Source organism: Calonectris borealis, chromosome 23 (genome assembly GCF_964195595.1).
Source record: "Calonectris borealis chromosome 23, bCalBor7.hap1.2, whole genome shotgun sequence".
NCBI lineage: Eukaryota > Metazoa > Chordata > Aves > Procellariiformes > Procellariidae > Calonectris > Calonectris borealis.
The window spans coordinates 7,546,914-7,574,795 of NC_134334.1; the positions used below are offsets into that span (position 1 = coordinate 7,546,914).

The 27,882-nt window shown below is 46.9% G+C and overlaps 1 protein-coding gene across 1 annotated transcript; it reads right to left on the reverse strand.

The window, feature by feature from the left end:
* Positions 1–297: 297 nt before the first annotated feature.
* Positions 298–27,866, reverse strand: LOC142092206 (coiled-coil domain-containing protein 30-like). The gene is made up of 18 exons (XM_075171965.1): positions 27,634–27,866; positions 22,832–22,985; positions 21,041–21,112; positions 19,904–20,019; positions 15,053–15,151; positions 14,274–14,414; positions 11,561–11,718; positions 10,276–10,522; positions 8,439–8,612; positions 7,901–8,110; positions 7,105–7,262; positions 6,421–6,568; positions 5,712–5,833; positions 4,479–4,620; positions 3,767–3,903; positions 3,367–3,481; positions 1,568–1,635; positions 298–844 (listed from the first exon to the last, which is right to left on the reverse strand). The coding sequence occupies exons 1-18, from the start codon at positions 27,796–27,798 to the stop codon at positions 631–633; spliced, it is 2,640 nt and encodes an 879-aa protein (XP_075028066.1). The 5' UTR covers positions 27,799–27,866; the 3' UTR covers positions 298–630.
* Between the last annotated feature and the right edge of the window lie 16 nt (positions 27,867–27,882).

Below are 27,882 nucleotides of genomic sequence, written 5' to 3' on the forward strand. Positions count from 1 at the left end.
CCCACTGCTCACACTGATCCTCTCTGCTTCCCTCTCTGCATACACAGATCCCCTCCACACCCCTGTTCTGCGTGATCTGCTTCCCAAGCGTCCTCATAGACCCTCGATCACTGTTAGTAAGCATTCAAGATCTACCCTCTTTCCTCCTCCGGATGTTCAGATCTCCTCCTTTTTTCTCCACCCATGCTCCTGTTCCGTTTCCCTCGTCCCCTCCATCTCCCTTCACGTGCACAGACCGAGGGGAACGGAGAAAAGTGGGCACATGGCAGGGAACGGTCGGGATCAGAGTGCGGAAGGGAACTTTTCTGAGTTTTATTTACAAAGCTTGTAGGTTTTGACTGGACAAGGAATTAGGGTTCAGGGGAAGATAACGCTTCACCCCACCCTTCTTCCACTTTACTGAATTTATCTACGGTTTCCAGCCTCCAGGTGGATCTGGGATGACAGACACACACATCTACAGTTGGGTAAGTTCTAAAAAAGCTGTTGAATAATTTAGTTGAAATATATCACAGAAATCACCAGGTCAGTCCATTTGGCAATTCTCCCCCTGCAGTCCTTGTCATCCCACAGCAACAGGAGCCCAAAACCTTGCAGTCCCGCTGGCATTTTACAAACATCTCTCCCCGTTTAGAAGTTCTCAGAGCTGATGCTCTGACTCTCCTCCTGCAGCTGGGAGGCTGTGGTGTCTCCAGGCGAAGCCACATTTAAGTACCCGATCTCAGAAGGTTGAGAGGGGGATAAGCAAAAGGAGGAGTCTTGGCTTTCAGCTTCTCCTTCAGGCTTCGTGTCTTGCGTGGCCTTCAGGGTGCTGAGGGAGTCTGGCGGTTCTCGTGATGGGAAGCTGAAAACAAATTTCCTCTCTCAAATCATTCTGCAAACTCCATCTGACCCTCTGCCACCTGCACAGCCCCAACGCTCCTCCCAACACCTCCGCGAGGCAGTGCAGGGCTACGGTCAATGCCTTTCACTTGGACTACAGCTCCGATAGTCTTCCTCCAGCCAAGTAGCTGACAGCCCCCATCTACCCCAGAACCTACTCTGATTTGCCAGAGACGGTCTGTCACCCTCCACAGCACCCGAAGGCTGTAAGCAAGCCCGCTGGGCTGGGTCTCCAGCAAGCAGAGACCAGAGCTGCAGAGTCTCTTTGCCTCCCCCTTGCCCGTTTTGGCACGGATTGTGGTGCTTCTGGCTACAGAGGTGGAGAAAGAGCTCAAGCTCCCTCCTGCCCCATAGCCTGGGACGTGGGTCATACAGCTCCAGGCAGCATGGTCCTCTAAGCCTCATAACCTCTTGTGTAAAGACACTCCTCCAAAACTCGGGGCACCAAGCTGATTTCTAAATCCCACAGCGTTCCCCAACATATTTTGAAAATTTTACTTCTCCATCCCATTACTTTCATAAAGTCTTTTTAATACCATTTTCCCTATAATCTGACAAAAAGAAACAACAAAAAAAAAAAGACCCTTGGAGGTGAAAGCACAGGGTGCAGCAGCCAAAATGCTCAACTTCTCCCTCACCACATGCAGAGAGGCATTCCCTGCCTCCTCCTTTTACCCCACAGTACCTGGTACGGGGAGATGGCAACACCTTACTCTGTAGTTGGCGTTCGGAGAAGTTAACACTCTTCGAGTCCTGGAAGGAGGAACAGAGACTTTCAAAGGTGCATGTCAGACCCTGAATTTCAACATACAGTCTTGGTCTTCAAGGTGCCCCCAACTCCACTGACAGTTCTCCCCAAGAACTCCAGCCACACAGAGGTACTAATCATAGATTTGTCCTTTGGGTCTGAATTTAAACTAAAAGAACCCCTAACTAGCCCAGGTGAAACAAAGAGAAAGAAATAAAACACAGTGGAACACACAAACAGCTCTTTCTGCCAGCCCAAACACCACTTCCATCCTCAACAGCTCATTTCCAACTCAATTGGGTTCCCTCCAAATTTCAAAATGTACTAATAAACTTCCAAATCCACTTGCTTTATTTGAAGAGTTGTGGAAACACAATCTTTGATTTTCCTGGATTTTTCTCCATTTCTCCCCCCAAAGTTCTTTATTAACTTGGGTAATCCGAAACTGAATTTTTAGGTAAGGCATATCTTCATTCAGTTCAATGTAGTCAATATTATCGGTCAGCTTCCTCTGAGGTTTCTTGGCTTACAGGAGTAACATTCCCAACCACACTGCTCTGGGTTATTTCTCCTAATTTTAGAGCTAACTTTAAAACTAAGGTCTTTTAACGACTCTAAATCTGCAAAATCATAGAATCATAGAATCATAGAATCATACAGGTTGGAAAAGACCTCTAAGATCATCGTGTCCAACCGTCAACCCAACACCACCATGCTCTCTACACCATGTCCCTAAGCGCCTCATCTACACGTCTTTTAAATACCTCCAGGGATGGGGACTCAACCCCTTCCCTGGGCAGCCTGTGCCAAGGCCTGACCACTCTTTCAGTAAAGAAATTTCTCCTAATGTTCAATCTAAACCTCCCTTGGCGCAACTTGAGGCCATTTCCTCTCGTCCTGTCGCTGTTACTTGGCAGAAGAGACCGACCCCCACCTCGCCACAACCTCCTTTCAGGTAGTTGTAGAGCGCGATGAGGTCTCCCCTCAGCCTCCTCTTCTCCAGGCTGAACACCCCCAGTTCCCTCAGCCGCTCCCCATCAGACTTGTGCTCCAGGCCCTTCACCAGCTCCGTTGCCCTTCTCTGGACGCGCTCCAGCACCTCCATGTCCTTCTTGTGGTGAGGGGCCCAAAACTGAACACAGGATTCGAGGTGCGGCCTCACCAGTGCCCAGTACAGGGGCACGATCACCTCCCTACTCCTGCTGGCCACGCTATTTCTGACACAGGCCAGGATGCCGTTGGCCTTCTTGGCCACCTGGGCACACTGCCGGCTCATGTTCAGCCGGCTGTCATCCAGCACCCCCAAAGAGCCAAAGTAAAATTTCTGTCCTTGCGGAAAGGATCTCATCTCACAGCAGCTTGGGGATGGGGCTGGTCTGGCAACTGCATTGAGCTTTCAGCTCCCCACAAAGTCCCTCCTCACGGACAGAGCGGTTCCAATCTACTGTGTGTTTGGTGCCCCTTTCCATCCCAACCGAAGGATCGATTCAGCTCTTCTCCGGCACCCTCAGCTGCAGCTACAAGCACCAACCCTCATTCAAGAGTTCAAGGAGCGCCTGGACGATGCTCTTAGTCATATGGTTTAGTTTTAGGAAGTCCTGCGAGGAACAGGGAGTTGGACTCGATCCTTATGGGTCCCTTCCAACTTGACATATTCTATGATTCTGTGATTCATTCACAGGAGTCATCAGCTCCTGCAACCTGTCTGCTGAGACCAAGCCCTCTCAGAGTCTCACCTCCGTGTTGGGAGCGTGGGTGCTCCTCGGCACGCGCTGCGAGGTGGGCATGTGGCCGGAGAGCTGGAGTTTGCTCTCGTGCAGCCGCACATTCTCCTCGTCCAGGATCTTCACTCTAAACACATCACACATACAAGGCACAAGTTATTTTTCTTCCGGCCACGCTACGTTTTCAAAAGGGCATCTTCTTTTTCAACCTCGGACCCTTTGGCCTCCGCAGCCTTCAGCTGCATGCTGAGAGCTTTGATGGGGAAAGGAGCTAATTACATCCCACAGCAATTAAAAGCCACAGCACTAGTGACTGGGGCACAGTTCAGGTTTTCCTCTGGGTTTCTTAAGAGAAATAGGCATAAAACCAGAGAAGCGCTGGGAAGAGGTGTGGACATCACTGAGTGCCTACCTGTTCTGCAGGGTGGCAATCGTAGACCGGTTGCTCCAAGGGGTCTCCTCTTGGTCAGTGATCTTCTGGAGGAGCCGTCGTCTTTCCTGGAGTAATTTCTCATTCTCAGCAGTGATCTGTGCAATCAGCACCTTCCCCTGAGCAGTGTTGCGGAAGGAAATAACCAGCGGTTATGCTTCGCTCTTCTCTGTCCTCTGTAAACCTTAGAGTGCTTTACCAGAGGGGTCACCACCAAGCATGTTCACTCCTAGAAGTGATATACTATTTGAGGTAACATACCCCAAAAAGCAGCTTTTCAGTCACTTCCCAGCAGTAATATTTCTGAGGCAAAAGAAGATGGAGCTTAGGTAGTTCCTGAATGGGATTTGAGGACACGGGTTCCCCCCGAGGGCAAACTTGAGCCAAGAATTTCCTTTTGGCTTTTTGTTCCTACAAGGACGGGCCGGTGGCCCTTGGCAACGCAGCCGTTTCCCAGGGCAGCGTCAGTCCTGCGCAGAGAGCAGGAGCAGCACATCAGGCAGAGCTCTCCGTGCTCCAACTGTCTGGGTGTTTAACAGTGCTATCCCGTTGCCTGAAACCAGCTACTCCTAAACCTCATTTCCTTTTTTCCTGAACTGCGTTTCTTTTTGGAAGAAGGGATGCTCCTGCAGACACACCCGAGCCTGCTCCCCTGCCTTCCCTCGTGGGAGAAGCCCTTGATGCATCCTCTCACCTTTTCCACTTGGAGCTTTGACTCACTGAGCTCATTTTCAAGCTGCTTAATCCTGTTGTCCCTTTGCTTCACCTCGTGGATAAAGGTCTCTTTGGCTCTGCGGATCTTGTCTTTGTGGCGGAGCTGCATTTCGTTGTATTTCCTGAGGAGGCAGAGAGACAAATATCAGGCTGTGAAATGCTTTTGTGTTCTGGGTCAAGAGCAAGGCAGGAGATATCCTGTATTTATTCAGGCTCTTCAAAGCCTGAACTGGGAGCCTCAGCCATCTCCCCAGCTCCTTTTGGCTGCGCAGCTAAAGGCAGAATGAGCACACTGACTTTCCGGGCTATGTCTTTTCACTGATCAGTTTGGGGTTTTTTTGTTGCAAAAGTTATATTGTTAAGTGTCAACCAAATGGCAATCGATTGAGGGAAAGGGACCCAAAGCATTCCCAAAACTGATTCCCAGCTTTACAAATGCTTGTGCTCGCTCCTCTCAGCTCTTTATACCAAACAGGGTTATAACGTCACCGAAACTGGAAGTAACAGGGAAGGGGTAAATGGGAGCAAGCTGTTTGGGTGGGTGGGGACATGGGTGGTTAAGGGGAAGTATGGGGGCAGAAAGGCAAACAAAGAAGAATCCTAAACAGCACGGGTCAGGCAAACAGGTTGCAGAAAGAGCTACTTCAGTGGGCGCTTCTTAGAGCTGCGACACTGGGGTTAATTATTTTTGTCTACTGAGACTTGCGATCGTTGCTCTTCCCCTCAAACTTGTCTCATTCAGGCAGTGCTCTTGTTTATTTTTATCCAGTTGGGATAGAAGGGAAAATAATGTCAAAAAAAAAAGAGAAATCTCTACCATATAAAGGACATCTGCCCACGTTTGCTTAAAACTCATGACAAAAAGGCTACTGTGCTTCAAATTAGATCAAAAGTACAACGAGCAGCTCCGTGGAGCATCTCTGCCAATGCCAGACCCTACACAGCAGCACCCGCAGCCCTCCCTAGGCACCCCCTCGTTTTCTGCGCTGCCTTCAGCTGCCAAGCAGAACATGGCAGCAGACGTGCGATGCATAACATAAATGCACGCAGGGCTGTCAGGTTAAGGCAGATCTCTCCGTGCTCAATGCCTTGAACAGGAGAGACGAGAAAGGCTACAGAACAGTCAAATCCGGTGTCACTGCCAGTCACATAAACGGCAATTCCTGGGGAGGTTTTTGTGTGTTTACATATCCCCTGCGGCTTCAGTCATTACCTGACACACAGGTCCTTCTGGTTCAGGAGACGGACTCCTTCCTCGTAAAGGGCTTTGTTTTCCTCCTTCAGCAGTGAAAGTTGCTCTGAAAGCTTCTGGTTCTCCTTCTGACACTGGAGGTGCTGGAAAACATCTATTTTTTATTTGTGCGCGTGTCCTCAGCTGTAGGGGTCCCTCTGCCTCCTTTCAGTCTGGTCTCCAATGTTTCTCTGTCACAAATCCTAGTGGTGCCCACTACAGATAATATCCATCCCTTCTGCCCCCCAAGGCCACTGCCTCCTCCCTTTAGAGAGGGGGGGTGTGGGTGTCTGTGCTGCTGTAGGCTTCAACAGGGCAGAGAGAGGTAATGCATCCTCCCAGACAGCGGACTCTGCCAAAATTTTCCTGCAAAAAGCTCCATGCTCTGCCAGAAAAGGGGAAGGGAGTGGGGAAGAAGCCATCAAGTCCTCCTCCTGTGCCCTCAGAGCTGCATCCCCAGGAAGCCTACACAGGATGGGATAGTGCTTTTCCTCCAGCTCCTGTTTAAATCAGTGGGATCTGCAAGGGCTCAGCACCTGGCTGGATTTGACCCTATTTCAGCAGTTCCCAGGCACGGATTTCACACTGGCATGGTCCCGTTTCCCCCTAGAGCTCAGTGGTCTGCTCTGGAGTCAGCCACCAGCACAGCATCCCCCTTGGGTGACGAGGACCCATCCGTGCTGCAGCTCACCTCGCACGAGTCAGTTTTCCTCTCATCTTCTAGGACGTGCAGAGTCTTGGCCTGCAGCTCCTCGTGCATCTTGGCCAGCGATGCCTCCGTCTCCCGCGAATGCCGGAGCTGCTGCCGCAGCTCCTCCACCTGCTGCTCCAGGAGCTTCCTAAAAGCACGTTGGTGTGACAGTGAGACACTGACGTGGAGACCAGCCCGTGATGTGCCACCGTGAATTTTCAAGGCTGGCTGCGATCTAAAAACAACATCACACTGCTCTGCACCCGCCCTGGGCAACACTGGGGGCAGAAAGAAATCAGTACGTCCTGGTTGTCCCCGTGGGACGTGAAAAGGTGCATGATGTATCTGGGATCATCAATCCCAGCTGCACAAGAAAGGGGAGTGCTGGCATCTAGAGGGTAAACCAAATCACTGGGCTGGCAGGAGGGGCCACGCACCTTCTGAGGCAGCTGAAGACTCCAAAAATCTTTTAAATCTCAAAGAGGGGATCCTGTGGACCTCTGCCAGGCACACTGGCAGGTCAAAAGGAGAGATAGGAAGCGAAACCAGGGGTGCAATGACTGCGAGGCCACCGAGGGCCAGGCATGGAGCTGCAGGAGGTAGCTGGGCAGGCTGGCACAGCAGCATTTGCTGGCACACACCTGCCCTCCGCACGCAGAACAGGTCTTACCCAGCTCTGGGTACCTTTTCAGCTGCTCCTCGTGAAGTTCTTGCTGCACACGGGCTTCATTTTCTCGAGCCTCCTTCAATTCCTCCTCCAGGAGTTTCTTGTCTGAAACACGGGCCTCTACCAGCAGGAGTTGGTGTTGGGAATCTTTTAGCTTTTGCTGGAGTTTTGAAATCTCAGATAAAAATTGGACACGGATTAAACTTTCTGAATTATAGGCCAGTATCTGAATCCAAGGGAGTTAAGGGCATGAAAGATTAGCTTGCTTCTACTCAAAAGTACTTCTGCATGTCTCTGTGTCAAAGTCCATTAAAAGTAAAACCTTTCCAACGGCTACCAGATTTTGGATCAGATACTGTGTCCTGAATTCGCAACAATCCTTTTTGCACCTAATTTGATCCTGCGCTCTTCAAAACCAAATCCAACGATCAGTGCAGGAACGTGGCAGAATCGATGCCATGGAAAACACAAGCTTTTGCAATTTACCAGATAGCAAACAGCAGCAAATCTCCCCGGCAAGAACGTGATCTGGGCTCCCTGCGCCTGCCAGCCCTACCACCAGTGTTCTCGAAGATACTGAGCTTTAGAGACAGGAGTTGAGCCATCAGATTTGGCTTCTACTGCCTTGATTATGCTCCCACTAATAACAGACATTTTTCCAAAATATTTAGCCAAGTGATCTCAAAATGGATTAGCAAAATGGACTTCAGGAACCGATTCATGAGCTGCTAGTGCTTCTGTTTTCTGAACTACAGCTGCACAAAACTGCTAAAAACATACCTCCTGTTAACTTAGTTCACGCTGGCGAGTTACCTTTTTTTGAGCTTCGCATACTTTGGATTTCTCCTGTGCAAGTTTCTCTTGCAGACTGCTCTGCAGTTTGTCAGCCTGGGAGCACTTGGAGAGCTCTTGTTCGAGTTCTTTGACCTTCTGCTGGCTTTTTTCCCACTGTGCTGAGAGAGAGGAGCATGTTTCAGTTGTGTCCGAGAGTTTTGCCCGGGCTTGCTTCAGCTCAGCTTTGACCTGAGTTTCAAAAGAAAAAGAAATCAAGTTTGCACTTCAACATGTATCACCTGAAATGTCTTGATTAGGAAAGGGGCAACAGGATTACCAGAGAGTGAACAAGAATAAGAGAGAAATACAGGGAGCAAGTACAGCGCACGCTCAAAGCTTTATTTGGAGGCAGTGCGATTTCCATGAAGCTGCGGCAGAGCACGCTTGAGAGCCCCAGGTACTGTACAGTCAAATCTAAACGAGGTCCGTTCTGTTGATATCCAGCACCTCAGACCTCCCATAGCTTGTAAAACGATGTGATGCTGTCTTTAAACAGTTCTCCCTGCTGTGCTCCCACCTTGGTGCATTCTTGTTGGAGCAAGAGGTTTTGCTTTTGTAAGTCGACGTTCTTCTCCCTTTCGTATCTCAGCTCCCTCTCGGCTGAGCTGCACAAGTTCTGAACGCGACGCAAGTCCTGCCGCAATTGCTGCATTTTTTCCTCCTGCTGCTGGAATCTCTCGTCGGACAGACTCTGCAGGAACAGTAAAACGACAAAGGTTAAATGGAAATGAACTTCAAGGAAAGATAAAGACTGGTAATTAAGAAAGGTAGAGGTATGCCAGTAGGATTTACAGGAATTTAAATTAATTTACCCCTTCCTTAAGTAGGAAGACAGGTAAAGCCAGGCAAGCGATTTTTCTGCCCCGACACTATGTCCTGCTCCCTACCCTGTCCATCCCCTCAGAGAAGCCGATACAACTCTTGAGGTCGAGGGAGAAGATGCAATAACCTGGATGAGGGAACAAATCCCTGTCAAACAAAAGCAAAACCACCTAGGTTACTCCTAACTCTTGTGCCAGAGTCTCACTAAGGCAACTAAGCACGGCCAGCCGCAACTCCCAGAGGTGGCAGGAACAAAGCGAGTCCTGGCAGCGGTACAGAACACGCTGGCACAATGTGACAGCAGCCTGGACACCGTGAGGTGGTCACCAATGGTCTATGATGGCTTTCAGAAGATAATTGAGCTCTTTGGTTCACCCATCTTCCTGCAAGTGCCTTGTACACAGACCAAAAGTTCTTTCCATGTTTGGTGTACCAAAACCCTTCTTCCCAGCATCACTTTCAGCCATCTGTTGGTCTGCATTCCCACTTTGCGTCTTCACCCCCTGTTCTTGGGACCAGATGAAATCCACTGAAGATCAAGCTTCCCTTCTCAGATAAATCCCCAGATAAATTCTCAAGCTGGGAAGTCTCGATCCAGCACTGTGGGATCTGGCAATGTCATTTGTCCTCTAGATCAGTTAGGTTTTGTGGATTTTTTTCTCCACCTGCTTCTACCAGGATCCTTTTCAGCATCCCCTCTACACCTTGTATCTTGCTTTGGTCTGCTCTAACTGTACAATTTGCTGCTTCTTGGTATCAGCACGACTCTGATCCTCTCCTTTCCATTCCCACTCCTGCCTACAGGCCACCCTGTCCTCTCTTTTCTTCAAATTCTTGCATATAATCCTTGCTCCTCCTCAGACTCCCCGTCCTGGGTACCTTCATCATTTCTTCCCCTTTTGGCAGGGCTAGCAGGTCTTCCCCTTCTTTTTTATATCGCACGGTAAGAAAGGTGAACAAATTGCATTTAAAACACAGCTAAACCTAGTGACAAATAGGGGTCCTGCCCGCCAGCTGGTAGAGCAATCGGAGAGCAGTAACCGAGACACCGGCTGCAGCAAAACCCAGCTGCCTGTGCGCTGCCGGGCAGCAGCTGTGGGATAAGATCAAGCACTGGAGTGCAAGAGCAGAAAATCCCGAAGAGGAGCCGGGAAGAGGAACAGCTTCTGCCTACAGCAAGAGCAAGACTGTTGTGGGAATAGCAAGCCAGCTCTATTGCTCACACTCCAAAAAGGAGCTGAGAAAGAGCTCCCAAAGGTTTAAAACATCATTTAAGGACTGTATAACTTATTTCTTTCATGTGTACTAAGGCGGTCATTCCGTTTATCCAAGTTCCCACTATGTCCAAAAACATGACGGAAGGAAATGATGACATTCCTAATTTTCAAACATTTTCCCTAAGCAAATCAGTCAGCCTCTCATCTCCCCCAGCATGCTAACACTACAAGGACTGGCTTCCAGTCCACTTTAATTAGGTTTTGCCACTAAATTAGTGAAAAAAAGTACAGTGAGGATGGCAAAGCTGCCCATACCTGTTTAACGCTCCCATCTAAACTGCCTGCAGAGCTCTGCGACACGAGAAACCTGTTCTCTCTATGCGCCATGCCTTGATTCATCCTCAAAATCTCTTCAAGCATGCCGTCGCCCTGCTCCCGGGTAGTCAGGATATCTTGTTTTAGCCGGGCAATTTCTTCCAGTAACAACCGTTTTTCTTCATTGCTCTCTTTTAGCTGCTTTTCTAGCTCCTCCCTCTTCTTGTTGCTTTCTAGTAATTCAGAACTTGAAGGAGAAATAGTAAAGGAGAGAGATAACTATACACATTCAAGGGAAACCACTCTCTGAAGGGGAAAAACTTGGGATACGAGAGTCCAGTGAAATCCTCAAGGCAACGCTCAAGTGTCTCGGGAGGCTCCAAAGGGGATTTCATCCTGGATCTAGCAGTTCTGGGCAAGGGTCAGTCCCCCCTGGACACTGACCCACAGAAAAACCTGTGTCCAAAGGGTCAGCTCTCAGTCGTTCACGAGTAGGTTAACTGCTGGCTAAGGAAGCACTCGCGTGGGGCCACGTGAGCTGGTCTGCGCTCACGAGCGGCGCAGAAGCACTTGCACAACGCCCCACCGTATGGAAGAAGGGGCTCAGGGCTCTCAGTCAAGCTGTCTCACTTCTCTCAATCCAAACTGTATGCCCCTATAAGCTAGCCTACCTGTCTTATCCCGGGTTTACTTTACCTCAGTACCTAGTTATCCAGGTAATTGAGATAACTGTAACTACACTGGATTTAATTCAAGCTTTTACTTAATAATGAGAGCCTGGGCATGGATGCTCCAACTCCAAATTTGTATTGCTCTACTGAAAAAAGGGAGTCAGGGGACCTGTAAGAGCTTCGTTTACAACCCCAACGCCTGCTGACACCTGCCTCCAAGGACAACCAAAATCCACAGCAGGATGTATATCACCAGCTGCTGGAGCACTTAGCCCCAGGGAGCCCTAGCCCATGATGGGAGCTTTTTGGGACCGTCCAAATACTTCCTCACTCCAAGAGAAGCCTCCTCCCTAAGGACAGCTCTCATTTATGCCGTTCAGAATCTGGAATAGCTGCAGGAAAAAAAAAGGTTTACTCCTGACTGATCATGATGTCACTAAGGGAAATGCTTATTCACCAAAATCTCTACAGAGAGACAATTACCCGGTAAGGAAAACACAAAGCTGCTGTGCCCATTTTTGCCAGAAGCAGCCCTATGGGGATTTTTAAAAGACTAAAAAACTAGTCAGCAAAGATAAGGAGCAGAAAGTACCACAGGCTTTGTTAAGGTTTACCAGAGCAGTTCTTGTTCATCCCTCAAGTTTTTGATCTGTTCTTCCAAAAATACTATTTTAGCCATCTGTTCTTCATACATCCTTTCATCTGTACATAGATCTTCATGTTTCTGCTCGCGTTTGTTAATCTGTTCTCTTTCTTGTAGGAGTTCAGAGACCTGTAAGGTCAGAAGACACCACAACTTTGATTTTCTTTGGTCTCATGGAAACCTTTTGAGCAGTACAAGGCAGTCTGGGGGCTTCATCAAGACATGGCTTGAGATTCTGTAGCTAAATTATTGTAGTTCTTCACCCTTGAAGATACACGTGCAAATCCTTTTTTCTGCATGGGACGTAGCTGCGTGTAAACTATCACCAAATCACATTTATTTGCTTGATTTCATCTTTCTGTTGCCCCTCTGTAGTTCTCAGGGCTTTATATCATGTGCTATATTTCTTTACAAAACTAGCAATTCTTGGAAAAATGGGAAGAGTACAAGGTATGTATTCAGCTGTCTCACACAGAGAGCATCCTCCATCCAAGTCAACCCAAAACAACTTTCTACAGATGGCTGCTCTCCACTTTCAACGTCACTTAATGCCTTAACACCAGGCAATGGCAGACCCAAAACCTGAGACATGAAGAGAAGATGCCAAGAAAATAAAAGGGGCAAGAAGGGAAGGCACCAGAGTGCATAAGGACACAGGAACTCCCAGACTGGATCGGAACCAGAATCTGCCTAGTCTAATAGCCCCTGCTAAGCAGCAGCGAAACCAAATGCTTCAAAGAAAAATGCTATTAAGGCCACTAAATGCTAGCAATGACTTTGATTCCTAAAGCTTTTTCATCAATAGCTCTTCCTGAGCTAGCACTAACATTTCAATTCCAGGTCATCTACACCGAGAAGAATTTATTTATATTTGAGCAATATACACTAGCAGTTTCTGTCTGCATCAGACACCAGAACAACAGGGGTTTCTTTACATTTCTCACCTCTGTACCTAACAAAGTGTTATCTTTTTGTAGCTTCTCATGGGATACATTAATGAGACATTAATGAGACATTAATTGCTGATGTTCTTTGGAGACTTGGGAAGTTATTACAATGGTTTGTAAACTCTGATTTTTGAGTTGGGCAACCCCTGGTGAGGAAACAACAGGAGTTGGCGGATATAACACACCCCTAACTACAAGCTCAGAGAAAGCTTTCTCCTCTCAAATGTCCAAAAACCTCTTAAAAACAAGAAGAGAGTTCCAAACAAATGCAAAGAGCTCTTTGTATAGCATCAGTTCATAGCACATGAACCCATTTGTGAAGTCAGGAATCCCACCAAACACATGCAAAGTTCTCTATTTTAAAGACTGTTACAGCTGTCCAGTCTAAAAGAGGTCATTGGATTTCGTCTCATGATGCCTTTGATGGAAAAATAGTCCTCTCCTTAGGCAAAACCACCGGCCAACTGGTGGCTGAATTACAACCAAACTTACAGGGATGTATGATTTTGATTAAAAGGTCCCTGGACCATGAGTAGATTGAACTATTGGGATGCAAAGGTTAAAGAGTGACTCTTCCTGTTTTCCCCATCATCCCCCAAATCAGACAATTTCTTTTCATATGTGTATTCATAGACTGACTTAGCCCCTTCCTAAACTGCTCTTCTGAAAGGCTTGGTCTGCATCCCGAGCTTTTACAATGTGAATTTGTTGCTTAACAGCACTACAAAAGTCCTGTCCTCTAGATGCCACTGTTCCTCCAGTAAGGCCCTTGTGTATATGCAGTTGCGCCAACCGTTCAGGACTTTCATTGTTTTTTACTTACGTTCAAGGAAGTGATACAGTTTAAGGCCTCTCAGAGCACTAAAAAATGGGTTTTGTAATAGATGTAAAGACCCCCTTTTGCCAGTCTCCCTCAGGTCCCCCTTGTCTGCCTGATCCAGGCCACAGATCTGCAGCTCTCCTAAATTTTTAGCCTGATTTTCAGCCCCTATCCTGCCTATGTCTGCACCAGCCCTTGTGCAATTTGCTGGCATCACGCACTCTCCCTCCTCTATGGCCCAACTGGAAGACAAGAGCACCAGCAACTCTCCCAGCAGAGATAAACCTGCCAGAAGCCTACCTAGCAGTTAAATCACCTCAAGTGAAGTGTACTGAGGTAAGGTAACAAAAAGCAGCGCCAGGATCCCAACAAGCTGCTCATATAGACTTCTCTAACTCTTAGGTGTTCTGACTTCTTATCATGTCATATTCTGGTTAAGAAAGATACCATTAACATTAAAGGGTGCTCATGTTAAACAGATGCAGAATTAGCCAGTTGACTGACCTCAGAAAAGCAATCGCTGCTAACGGGTAACCGCAACGTTGCTCGCAGGGAGGTCTTGGCACAAATCTACAAGTACCCTGCCGCGTTGTGACACGGAGATGGTCACCAAATAACACAAAATACCTAAGTCTGAAAACTTCCACTCTACCCTCTAGAGAAGGGGGCTTTTGGCTACAAACTTTGAATTACTGTTTTGTTATTAGAAAGAAAAAATAAATTACGGAGTAGAGACAGTTCCAGTAAAGCAGATGGATTTAAAACCATCTACCAAAGAAGCTTTGAAACGGGCTGGAATAGAGAAATGCATCAGGAGAAGTCAAGCAACACATTTGGGGGGCAACTGGGGATGTTTTATGGAGTCACAAAAGGCAACTGCCTCCTGCAGGGAGTCCCACTGTAGGAGCTATACGTACCTGGCTGCCCAATACCTTCTTCTCAGCCTTCAGATCTTCTCGTAACAGTTCAAGCTCAGATGCAAGTTGCTTCCTCCGTTCTCTCCGCTCTCCCAGCTGACTTCCCAACTTTTCTATCGTTTCCTGACAGCTTTCCAGCATCTGGAACAAGCAAGATTAAGCATCACTTCCACGACATCATTTATTTTAGCAAAAGAGAAACAAATTGCAGAAAATGTGTCTTCTAGAAAAACAAGGCTGGGAAAAAGTGGTTCTCAAAAGTTGCCAGCAGGATTCCCGCACCTTATACCCAGGGCTGGCTGGACATCTCTGAAGGCCTGGAGCCACCGCCTGACCCAAGACACCTTGGGCAGGTCATCTCCCACATATAATAAGCTCCGTCTGGCTTAGATACCTGGCAGATCCAAATGTCTGGCTGGCAAGTAACAAATCGACAGCAAAGTCAGCCCAAAACCAGCTGGGAAACAGCCTTGTAAACGTACCTACGCACTATCTAGGTTTCACTAAACCCTAAACAGGAGTCAAGCACCTTTACATGTGTAAACCCTTCACCCTCACCGGGGAGTCAACAAGCTGCGCAGCAAGACAATAAGAGAGATGAGTTATCAGGAAGATAATATTGGCATGTTAGCTGCTTTCCTCCAAAGACATCCATCTGTCTTGCATGAGCCCATCAGGGCTACCATCCTCAGAAGATGGTGACAAAGAGCATTCACAGGAGATGCTCATTTAATACATTTCTAAACAAAACAATTTATTTCCCGAGGAAATCCTCTTACCTCTTTTATCTCTTGCGCTCCAGACGATGCCTGCTCTTCCTCACTCATCTCAGTTTTATTCTTCTGCGCTTCACGTAACTCTGTCTCTAAACTTGTGATCTTAACATAGACAAGCCACAAGTTAAAACCAAACCAGTGCTCCCAACTGGTACTAAATGCACAACTACTACTAAATTGCTCCTTGTGCAGCTGTTACAGAATAAGCCCCATGTTTGGAAGCGAGGAGTAGGAGGGGACATGGACAGCCGCCAGCGTGGGCTAGCTCCAGCTCACATCTTTCATCCTGCTGCTTCAAAGGGTGAAGGAGCCATCCAAGGCCACGTCAGAAAATGAAAGAACCCTGCTCCACAAAAGGAGAGAAACAACCCAGACATGCGGTGAAAATTCAAAGCGTCCACAGCTTGTGGGCCTTCTACATGCTGCTCTCCCAACATGGAGGACCCCACGAGACCCTGATTTATATCACGGGCCATCCTCCTTTCCCATGCCGTTGCAGTGCTCACTTCCCCACAGCTGATCTCATCCAAGCAGATGTTGGACCTGGTCCACCAGGACTTGTCCTGGGCCCAAAGGAGGTTGTAACTCCCTCCTGCAAGGCTCTAAGGACTCTCGACTTGAGCCAGCAAAACGCCGACCTCTGTGCTTCTCCTGGCAAGCAAGAGTTTGTCTGGATGAGTGCTCGCTCCACGTTTGTACACACACCCCCAAGGGGTCTACCCTTGTGGGAGATCTCGTGGGAACAATTATTAGTCCCGCAGTTTTAAAGGGCTTACAGGAGGTAGGAGCAGTCCAGCTTCTCCTCCTGATTATGGTTCCTGCAGACCTTTTTGCAAAATCCAAGTCCTGGCACTCACAGCCCAGCTCTGCTCCACTGCCAGCCAGCACAGCACTCAGCAGCCTTTCCTTTCAGCTCCTTAAGCTCGGAAAAAAGTTTGTGCTGGTTTTCTTATTTCTAAACCGCCAAGCTGGCCTCCCCAACTGCCCCAGCTGGGCTTTCATGGAACAAGGCTGCAGAGTGAGCAGGGACGCTGGAGGGAGATGAAGTCCAGCTGCAGATGAAATCTGTACACAGCACACACCGTACCCATACAAGCAACATCCATCGCCCCACTCATACAGATGAGTGTACGGTGAAGCATAGAAGATGCCTTACGCCTTTCTCACGCTCCTTTCTTTGCACTTATTCAGAGATCATTTTTCATTCCTTTCCAATGGGAAGCCAAAGCCAAAGAAGTGCCAAGTCTCTGCCAATCCCAGTCCATTTAAAGTGATTACAAAGCAGCATGTCAAAGCCCAGGAGCTTTGCTTCCACTGACAGGCACAAGATGGCTCTCTTGAAGCTCCCAGCAGGGAATGACCTCTAATAGAGTAAAGCTGCCGTGATACTGTTTTTTAAGACAGATGATGTTACCCAATGTGGGCGTTAAAAGGAAATCGGTGGGGTGAAACACCCAGGCCTCTTACAGAAGAGCTACAGGGCAATAAACCCTCCGCCTCTTGCATGACTAGATGATAGTTTGGAGTTCAACAGGACATTAGAGCTGTGGAAGAGATCTCAAAAGCACAATAAACCTCCTCCTCCCACCCCCGAGCCATGAAGTTTGTGGGCCTTTGGTCATGAAGTTGATACCCAGCTATGCATTTCCATCATTTTGCTTATTTTTCCTCCAAGCCGCTAACTTCTAAGCATTTAAGTTGCGCACATAAGTCCCAAGCCAACGGCAGAACAATACTCACATTGTATCCTGGTGTCCTCGTTCCAAGTCAGTGGCCTAATCAGCCAAGATTTTTGTAGCCGTGCCAAAACAGAAAAGACCTCCAAGTCCTTCTCACATGGGGCAGCCTGGCAAACACCCAGCAGCGCTGCTTTCTCCAGGCTCCAGCGCACCTGCCTTCGTGCAGTCCTTCCCTCATTACCTCCAAGGCACCCAAAAGCCCCTTGGAGATGAAGGTGCAGCTCTGCAGCCCTCCACCTGAGCAGACACTGGATTTAGCTGAGGTTTAACCCACCTCCTCTTCCATTCCACAATCTGCCTGTCTCTCCTCCGCTGCCCTGCGTGCCTCTTTTCTGTCTCTTTTTCAGCTACAGCGGCTGCCAAGCTCATGCCAGCCGAAATGCCTTGCCATCTCCTTGGCTACTCGGTGCTCCCCGCTGACTTCACCCTGTGTCCCCCAAAGCGGGGCTCCCAGGGATCTGTTTTAACAATGCACTGAGCAAAGAAGGGATTTCTCCAAACTGGAAATGCATCTTGTTTGATTTGTGGAGGGTTGTGTTTATTCTACTTTAGAAAGTGGGAAACATTTTAGTGTGTGCTGAACAAACCCTGATTTAAACAAAAGCACAGTCACGGTGGACAGACCTTTTGCCGTTCCCATCGGAGAGGCTGCCCTTGGCTCCTCAGCTACACGCTTAGAAACATGATGTCTGCTGGCATCCTTCATTAAGATATTTGAACATGCCTTCAGTCCGTTTTTAGAGACTTTTCTGTATTTAGAGACTTTTCCCTCACAGCCAGAGGCTACTAACAAGCGGAGGGGTAGGCAGATGACAACCACTATTTCCGAGGACACTTTTTGGTCTTTGCTGTTATCGATAGGATCAATATAATATTATTATTAGCAGGTAACGGTGCACATCACACAGTCGCTTACTCACGCGCACACTCACTCTTGGCTACCAGTGGGAGGAACAGCTGGGAGGCCAAACCCAGCCATGTACTGGGAAGCGCAGGGTCGTACCGCAGTGGCTTCTGGATGGGTGTCCATGAAGTCCTGCAGAGAATGTCACCTTCACCAGATGTAATCCTGTACTCTTCAAGTGTGCCCAGCACACACGGATGCCACCTGAGCCTCACGCAGTCGATGCCAGGGACCTTGCACAGGTTCAGCGGACCACCGGTGTCCCAGGTTTAGCACTTTTTGCAGATTTAACAGCACGGCTACTCTCTGGAGCTATCAGCCGTTGCAAAGCTTTCACACACCTTCTCAGCACGTGTTTTTCCTTTCTTCAGCCTCGTGCTATGCCTCCATCCACACCCACAAGCACCTGCTGAGCCCACTCACGGGGATTCACGCCACACAGACACCGGACCCTGCACGGTTAAGGCTCAATACTGCAACGGGTGCAGCGCACAGCGGGACGAGGTCAGTGTCCCACAGACCACCAAACCAGGGCCAGCTGGCCAGCCTGCTCCTCACCCGGCTGTTCGTAACTCACAGGCAGAAAAAAAGACTTCAGGATGCAGAACTCCTGTGGCTCATAATAAAGTACGCTTTCAGCTTCTACAAATGAAAAATTGTGGTTTTCTAACTTCTATGCCAATAGTATACCTCATTCCTAAGGAATAAAGGTAATTTGCTTTTAGCTTAACAACATGGTTGGTTGGAAGTGATTTCAGTCTAGCTACATTTTTTTTCTGTACAGAGAAAACCATACCTTACATGTATCTGTATATTTTTTGTATATATATATATTTCTTTTTTATACATATTTAAAAAAAAAAAATACACACACACACACACGTGTGTATGTATACATAGTGACTGAAAGAAGCAACGTCCTAACACAAAGCAAACGTTATTTAGAATAAAAAAAAGTAAACCGAGGAATATAAATTAAATAATAGACCTAGACCTGCAGACTCAGAAACAGACTGTCCCGTAAATCCAAGGTTTGAGATTAGATACGCTTAGACGCTATGCTAAGGAAGAACCAGCAACTTTTTTAAATGCAAGGAACAGAACTACATACTAAAATGTTTAAATCCTCAAATGTGAATAAATTATATTAAAGAAAGTAAGTCTTCGATATTATTGTAAAGAGATGGGCATGGTATTCTCAGAGATACTTATATTAATTTTAAAATACTCATTTTAATCCAAGAGACCCCCAAGACAGCTGCTGAGCTATCTGTGCTGGGATGGCATGAGTAATTATAGACTGCTGGCAACCAATTATAGGCTGCTGAAGGACTGATATAAAGAGTTTGAGAGTTAAGAACAGAAACAGAATTTGTGCCAAATGACACATTTTAATGGGAAACAGACTGTTATGTTAATTCACTACTGGCAATCTCAGTAAGGAACTATCTTGTTGATAGAGATTACTGCATTTAGAGAGTCCTAAATTTATTACGCCAAACATTAAACTAATGGTAATGGCATTCACTTAAGAAAGCCCACACAAAATGACAAGGAATAAGTTTATCTTCTACTGAGCAAATCAACGTAGCCACATTAAAAAGCCAAAGAGGCTGAGAGGTATCAAAACATGAGCAGAAATTTAGAATTGTTTAAAAAATAGCTGGTATTGGCTTTTAGACTAAACTTACTCACTGTCTTTAATAACAGTCCCCAAGAAAAGGTAGAAATGTTGCTTACTCTATTTACCCACTTGATTTTGCGCAAACATTGACTAGTAACAGAAAGCATCAAGCTGATCCTGTACACAGGGCACAGGAAAACATGTATTTCAGGGCTCTGTGCTGCCAGCCCTAAAGCACACACTCAGTTTGAGCACGCGCAGCCCCCTCTGTATTTGGTGAAGTATCGAACTCTTCCTGCGCTGAAGGATGCTACGAGAGCTGAATTTTTTTCAGGGATGCAGTAACAGCAGCTGCTTTAAAACTCTTTGGTTATTTATTCTGTCTGTTTGCCCAAGTTTATTACTCCATGAGCCATGAAACACCAGAACCGCAACTCTAGAAAGACTCACTATAGAAACGAGGGTAAATAGAGAGGCAGGGCAGGTTAAGGAGTAGGGCTGAATGTCAGGAGCCAGCCCAGGCTACGCAGCGGCTCGTTGGTGCCACGGCAGACCGGGAGATCGAGCAGCAGGAGATGGGTACTCACCAGATTGAGGAACGCTTCTCTTTCCAAGTCGAGCGTTTGGACCCGTGCTCGCAGCGCCAGAATTTCCTTGTCCAGACTGCTGTTGTGCTCCATGGCCTTCTGTAGCTCAGTCCTGTCTGTACAGGACAGAAAAATCTGGTCACCAACGCCGGTTTGGCCCTTGACCTCCACCAAGCTCAGAGGGGGGCTGTCACATGTGTAAGATTTCCGAAATTGCATTGCCCTTATGCACAGGTGTATGTGTGCGACAGCACAGAGGGGAGTTCCCCGTACATATGGGAACACGTTCTCTTACTCGCATAGTAGAGGTTTATGTTTCTGGAGATCCAGGTTCAACAGCAGTGCTATGTTTATTATAGGAGCACAGTCTCTCCATAGTTATTCCAGGGATTCAGTTTACCTCTAGATCATGGAAGGTGCCTCCCCTCAGATATTTAGGTATGAGTTTCACAAACAACTAGGGTAAGCTTTGAAAAACTAAACCAGCCATATTTCTTATTTACATCATAAAATTCATAATTTGCTACAAGCAGAAACACAGGCACAGTTAATGTATCAGTGTTGTGCTAGCATTAATATTTATGAAATGGCCAGTACAGTAAAGATTACGGTTGTATACCAACCCTTCAAGCCTGAATCAATAAACATATGCAACCATCACACCAATTAATGCAGACTATCTAGTATTTCAAGTGCAAGAAATAGGAAAAGATGTTTGTATTAGGAGCAGACTGACAGAAATGTGTCCGTATATACACTGGTAACCTAATCCTAAGCAAAACTAGTGAGAAGACAGTTTTCCTTACAAAAAAGGTGCACAGAGATTTTTCCCTTTTCAGCTTAACGCTGGGCACAGGAAATTTCAGCCTAAATTTGACTTTTATTCAGGCAAAAATAAAAACATCTTTTTTCTTGGTCCCAATCTGGCAAAAAAAAACCCCACAACTCCAAACCCCTGTTTCAAACAAGGATTCTGATATTGGATTTTTGATATTGGATTTTCAGTTTTGTAATTTAAAATAAAAGGCAAGGAACACCTCCTACCAAAATGTTCATTTTGCTGAAAAGCCTGTTTACCACTACAGAAAGCCTTGATAAAATTCCAGATCTTCTCTGCTTGTAAATAGCATGACTTACCACTCTCTCTCCATTCGTTCACCCCTTCTTCCCGGCTCTCAGGTGCTTGCAGGGCTGACCACGAGGCCGATTCTACAAGGACAATAAAGAGACAGTTTTGCTGTGGCAGTCCATTTGTATGCTTCTGACCACAAAACTCTGCAACATTTTTAATGCACTTTGTTGAATACAGAGTTGAAGGAAAACTAAAGAACAAAATTAAAGCAGCAGACAGCTAGGCACACAATTTAAAATCTCCAATCACCATCACCAAAGACCCAATAACTGGGCTACAAACTGGCCAGGAGCAATCTTGTATTTTCTCTTCAATGCAAGCAAGCAGCTGCAAGTTATCATTGAACCAAAATACACTGTTTAAGCAGAGTTTTACTAAAGATCAGAGATTTCATTTTAGGTTTTTATTAGAAAATCAATTCATTTATAGAACAGTTGGCTCTGAACCCCGTCGGGAGGAGAAGGCATGCAGATATACATCCATCGGGGAAGTCACTAAGATGTTATAACACTAATTTTGCATACTAATACTCGCAGCATAATAAACCACACAGACATAACAAGCATTAAACCCTTACTCACAGTTTGGAAAGCCTTATATTCATTTGATACTTAAGAAAATTATAAACCACAGATTTCCCCAGTCAGGCTACGCTCCACCGAGAGGAGCTGCACGCTGCAGCCCATGCGTGGGGGAGCAGCAGTACTGTTTGGAGGCTGCAACACCACGCTCACTCCATCCCCAGGGACGCATGTGTATCAATCGATACACAAAGCAGATGCCCGCAGAGTGTTCACTTCCCTGCCTTTGATTAAAAGGCTGTAAACAATGGTTTTGGAGGCTGGCTAGAAGGTTTAGCTAGGTCCGAGTGTTGCGCGTGAGCGGCAAGGTCAGCATCAGGACCTGCAATTCATACATAAACCCTACCCAGGTAGTACCAGTCTCCTTAAGTGAGTCAGTCTCTGCAAAGGCACACGGGGCAGGAACTGTTCTCTCATCACATTTTGCTGTTCTCCATTGACATTCCGCATCACACATTTTTACTTACAATGTAAGTAACGCAGAGAAAAGGCATCCAGAAACGAGCCTTTTGCTCAGGAAATCTCCTGTAAGAGGTAGCAGTGAAGCACCTGGCTTTAGGAGCCACTCCAATACGAGTTTTATCAAGCAGTTTGATTTCCCTCCAGAAAACTGTTTATTTTTACAGTCAGTATTTAAAAAAAAAAAAATCTAATACTTAAGGGTTGGTCAACAACAGTTATTTCAATAAGGTGGTTAAGCAAATATTAGCAGTGATAAGAATCTAACCAGTCATTTCAAGACTGCTGATAAGCTCCGGTTATGAGCGCTTGTTAACAGCTCCTAACAAGGCAGCGTCTGAAGAACCTGGAGATGAGTGGTGCAGCTGTGCTAACACTGTACATGGTATTTTAGCTGCTCTGTTTCTGGACCAAGTCGTCATTTCCTCTCCATCCCCGCCTAGGGCATGAATTTCTCCCTGTGTATGAGCCAGGGAGAGGAAGTCAGTCAAGACCCTGCTGCTGTAGTCACAGATCAGATAACCCCAAGTCTCAGCTTTCCCCACTCAGAATTAATTGATTTGTGACTGTTAACAACTGCATTCAGATCTCCTAGGTACCAGGTTAACATCTGACACTGATTTTTCCACTTTACAAGCAGAGAGGACACAGGACAGCCTTCCTCCAACTCCCCTGGGTGAGAAGTCCAAAGCTTACACTAACCAGGGGTGGGCTAAGCGCAGGCCAGTAATTAGTGGCCAGAAGAGAAGTGCTTACCTATTTTGCTCTGCTCCTTTCTTTGTGCATCCAGCTCATCTGTCAACCTCCGGATCTCTTCCTGGGCCATCATCAGCCTTTGTGTGGCCTCATCCAGATCTCGTTCAACTCTTGCACGCGATGCTTGTTCCCTCTCCAGCTCCTCCCTGTAGGACTGAAACACAAGGGCTAATGCTCCAACGGAAACGAGATAACCCTCCCAGTGATGTGACCGAGGCAAGTCCCCCCTCCGCACGACTCCTGACCTGCCAGAACAAGGGTGGCAACACAAACAGAAAGCAGGTGAGCTCGGGGAAGCCACTGCAGAGGCAGGAGACCGACACGCAGTGGATAACCCTCTTCGCCATGGACACATGCAAAAACAGAGGTGTTGAACAGCATGGTGTGGCTGTTTCCCTACACAGGGCTCTGTGTTTCCCTCCCTGAGAAAGCACCATTAATCACGATGCATTTTCAAACACATAATATATGAGGTTTTCCAAGCAGAGGGCTCCACCACACCCTGTGAGAGTTTGCTCCAAGGACAAGTCAATTCTGCACGTTTGTGGTCCCATGGCCGTTGTGAGAGCTAGCCCCAGGCCAGCCTGGCACTGCTAACCTCCTCTTCCACAGCTAGAGTGCAGGAGCCAGAGACCGCTCCCACTGACCTGTGATTCTGCAGAAAAGTCATTTCAGCTGATATAAAAAGCTGAAATGCACTCACCCCCTCAACTTTGGTCCACTCATCTCCAACGACATTTCTTTGTGGCTACCTTTAAAGGCACGTGAGTGCTTACAAGCCAGCCCTGACCCAAAGCTGATGAGATGTTAACCCTGGCTCTCAGCAGAAGGAATTAACTCGTGCGTAGCACCAGGCTGCTGTGGTGGCACAGCCTGAAGTTCAGAGTTCACTCACATCCCATCAGCTAAAAACAATAAAAAACCTCACAGCATGCTTAAGAACAGACCCACTGCTTGAAATCTCAACTATGTGCCACGTCATCAGCAAGAAAACGTGCAAATTTATTTTGCCTTATTCATTGTCTCTCCAGTAAGCCACGTCGATTCATGCTGTTGTTGGAGTTTGTCTTCTAATGTCTGATGAATGTGATCAAACTCATCCTTGCACAGAAAGAGATTTTAATAAATCAACACCACCAGAAAGCATGCTGCCATGTATCCCTCGACACCACTGTGTAGGATTTTCTGTTTCAGCATATCTTGATTAGAAGGGGTTTTGTAATCATACCTTATATTTGAAGAGAACGTTTCAACCAGAGTTACCCCAAATCCTTGTGAAAATCCCTCAGTTGTCTCACCTAGTACTGGGAACTCTGCGGGTTCACTACTTTTTTTTAAAACCTGTGATCTCCTTGGCATCTTCCTTGTAGAGCCTGTGGGCTCAGCTTTGCCCAAAGAAATATATTGGTGCTGAGTATGCTTGACTCACTTTATCACTGGGTTACTTGCCCATGTCCCTCTCTTTTGAGCCACTTATCAAGTCAACAGATTCCTGCTCCCTGCAGCCTGCACACATGAACCAGCATCAAGGATTTGCTAATGCTCAGGAAGCTGGTTGTCATTAATATCTTGCATCTTGGCTCTAGAGAGGTAAGCACGCTTGTACATGCCATGCCTTCTACCAGAGCTCAGAAAGCATTTCCCCACGTATATCTTTGAGATGACTACACAAAGACGCATGTTTGTACCCTCGCTTTTTTCATTAGGCAGGATGCATCAAAAAAATCAATTACGCTTGAGCAGTCTACCTAAAAGCTGCATTCATTTCTGTAACAGACAGGAACGTATCTGGACCTCCAGTCTAAGAGTGAAGCAAGTACGTGACAGGTCATTTGAGAATAAGAAAGGCTACACGTTCCAGTAAACAGAGTAACAAGAGCAATTAGCCTATTAACCTGTAACACTGCTGTGACTCTAATGATTCTGTAAAACAAGTGTGATGCTACCCCAAACAATGCAGTGCTTAATCAACAGTTTCTAGTTCACAGGCATGGACAGCAATGACATCATCTGGGGAGAAAAAACAGTCCGCTTTAGAGAAACTGTTTTCCTGGAACATGTGTCTTTCACCTGGTTTTAAAAACACAGGAAGAAAGGTTCCCAGTATAAGAACTGCAGAGAAGTTGTGTTTGATTAGCAACAAGGAGCATTAAAGCTTATAATGTGTTTTGATCACGCGAGAAGACATTTTCTTTTAATAAGTCTCACTCCTCTAAAGAGCTGCATGAAAAGTGGGTAAAAGTCAGGTAGTTACAGGCCTAGGGGACTCTGGCACCACGCACCAGGAGGAATTCGAGTAAACTCCACATTGTTCTTCACACATAGACAGCCTATATTATCTTGTACATCATGTACAAGACTTTGCCTTGGCTCTGTCCTTCACCCAGCCCAGCTGCAACAACACTCTCTCCTTCTTTATCCAGCATTCAAGACCAGTCTTGTTACAGAAACATGTTCATTACAGGATCATTAGAAAGAACGGTCCTGAGAGGGGACTGCTAGAAGTCAGCTGCATCCTCAGAAGGACAAGCTCCGTGCAAGAAGGTTTGAATTCAACACCAAACTTGCAGGCATCTGCATCCTTCATTTGCCCCGGCCCTACTTCCCTTACTCAGCCGTGGCACTGAAGGAAGAGCAAATCCGGTCACACCTGGTAAATGCTCGGTAGCAGATGTGGTTAACTGGCATTTCACTGGAAGGTTACAGCTCTGCTTCCCCTTTGTAACTGCAGTGGGGTTTCTATTACACCGCTTCGTAGGAAAAAATGCAAACATTTGTATCAAGTGACAGGCATTCACGGGTAGATTATTCAGGATTTGCAGAGAGGCATTTTCTATCCAAGAGTGGGAAACAGCGCATCAGGGAAGTTTCTCTGCCTCACTGCAAAACAGGTTCTTTGATTCCGAGATGGATATTTACCTCTGAAGGTGTTATTGTACCGTGGATGAATCCCAAATGATACCCGACCCTACAACAGTTAGGCAGACTAGGACTCTCCAGCCAGAAAGGGATGCTCTTGAGGTCGGTAAAATACCAAGTGGCACAGAAAAGGCAGATAAAAAGGCAATTGTTCACTGCCTCTTCATACAAGAGCTGGAGAGCGTCAAACAAAGCCAGGAGATGGTAGGTTGAAACAAAGGAACTTCATGCGACAGTAACTGAACTGTGAAAGTCCTTGCTACAAGATGCTGAGGATGTAAGAAAACTGCATGGGTTTAACAAGCAAGCAAATTCACGGAAGAGAAAAATTAATCAAGGACCACTAGACACAACGATAGCACCTCTGGTTCAGACACTGCATGCCGCTGGAGGCAAGGGGAGCATTTCTGATGAACTGTCATGACATATTTGCCCTCCTATGTCACTGTCTTCTGAGGTTTTGCGTTTGGCTTCTGGTCAGATGACACAACACAGCCCAAACCAAGCCGAGCTGTGCAGCGGGTGTGCTGAGCCTCCCTCCTCCAGTGAACTCACCCAGAAAAGGCCAAGAAGCTTTTCAACTCTAAACCAGTTTTATCAGAACGAAAAACTAGAAACTTAAAACTGTAGAAAGTTCAAGGTAGCAACAGAAGATGAGACAGAAGCGAAACGGTCTGTCTACAAGTTTTCCACCTACTTGTGCCTCAGCAGGCGGCCCTTGCTTCCAGCCAAGTCCAACTTTGGAGGTCACCAAACCCTGCCGGTCCCCTCTGTCCCCGGGGGGGCCTTCCTGTGAATCCTGGCTGGCTGCTCTTTGCAGGGGCTGCAGCTCCTGGCCCTCTCGTGTGCCCCTGGTAGCCTGGAGCCTTCTCCCCTAAGGGTGGGGTCCCCGGGCAGGAGCAACCCTTCTCTCTCCAGAGGGAAACCTGGCCTGGCCACTTCTGAAGTGGCAGAAGGAGATTGGGAAAAAGAAGAAAAACTTAACGCTCTGTATCACAAATACCGCAGGGCTAAATAGGCTCTAGACCTGGCCCAGTGCAACAATTTTTATACTCCTGTACATCCAACAGCCATTGCTGTCAGAACTAAGTGATGGATGAGGCCAGCAAGCACAGCAATGCAGGAGAAACAACCAGCCAGCAGCTCCTGGGTTCCAGTTCTGTGAAGTGGCCATATTGAGGAGTAGGTGGAAATCGGTGGCCTTGGTGGGAGGGAGATCTCCCTAACTGAGATGATCGGTCACAGTCTCTACAACATGCAGTAGCTGCTGCTCCTCCACCATTTGTCAGCGTTTTTCATCTTGACCTCAGAAAGCAAAAAATCAAGACACGCACGGTCCTCTCTAACCTGCCAATCATCAAGTCATGCCGTGAAGTTTATTTACTGAATTCAGTTTGTAAGTAGAGGTTTGCTCAACTTCCATCCGCTAGCTCAGCAGCTAGAAGACAAGGGAAGTGTTTTAACCTCACCTTAAGTATAGGGAAGGTTTTTTCCCTAAATTAATGATTTTCAGGGGAACTCAGTCATCTGAAATTAAATACCGGATCATCAGGAAAACTGGATTAGTAGAAAGTCACTACTACCCAACGAAGATCCTCAGACCAACTATATCAAACTCTTCAACACTTGCTCTGTTAAAATTAATCCTATTCACTATCCCTATGCAAGATGCGGGAGCAAATCAAGTGCAAATATACAAGCGTGAAAACTAACAAAGAAATCAACTTCAGCAAATATACAAGCGTGAAAACTAACAAAGAAATCAACTAAACATCAACTTCCTCATAGACAGGAGGAATATTTTTACTTAAAAAAAATATCTCAAAGACAACCTTTTCCCCAGCGTGCTTTCAGTCAGCGTGAGCCGCTAAAGCAGGCGGTACCTGAAGCTGTGCCGCACACGGCCTGTCTATGTAGCTGTGCGAATTCAACTTCTGATCTGCGAACTCCAGTTTCTCCAGCAGCGTCGTTCTTTCTACCAGTAAGCAAGCAATCTGTTCGCTGGCATTAGTGTGAGCTATTTCGGACAAGCCTTTCTGTTCCGGCATCTCTTCGACCGCCTTCAGCTGGGCTTCTGCAAGACAAGGCTTTCTGTGAGGAGAGGAACAAGTGAAGCCCGATTCCTTCCAGAT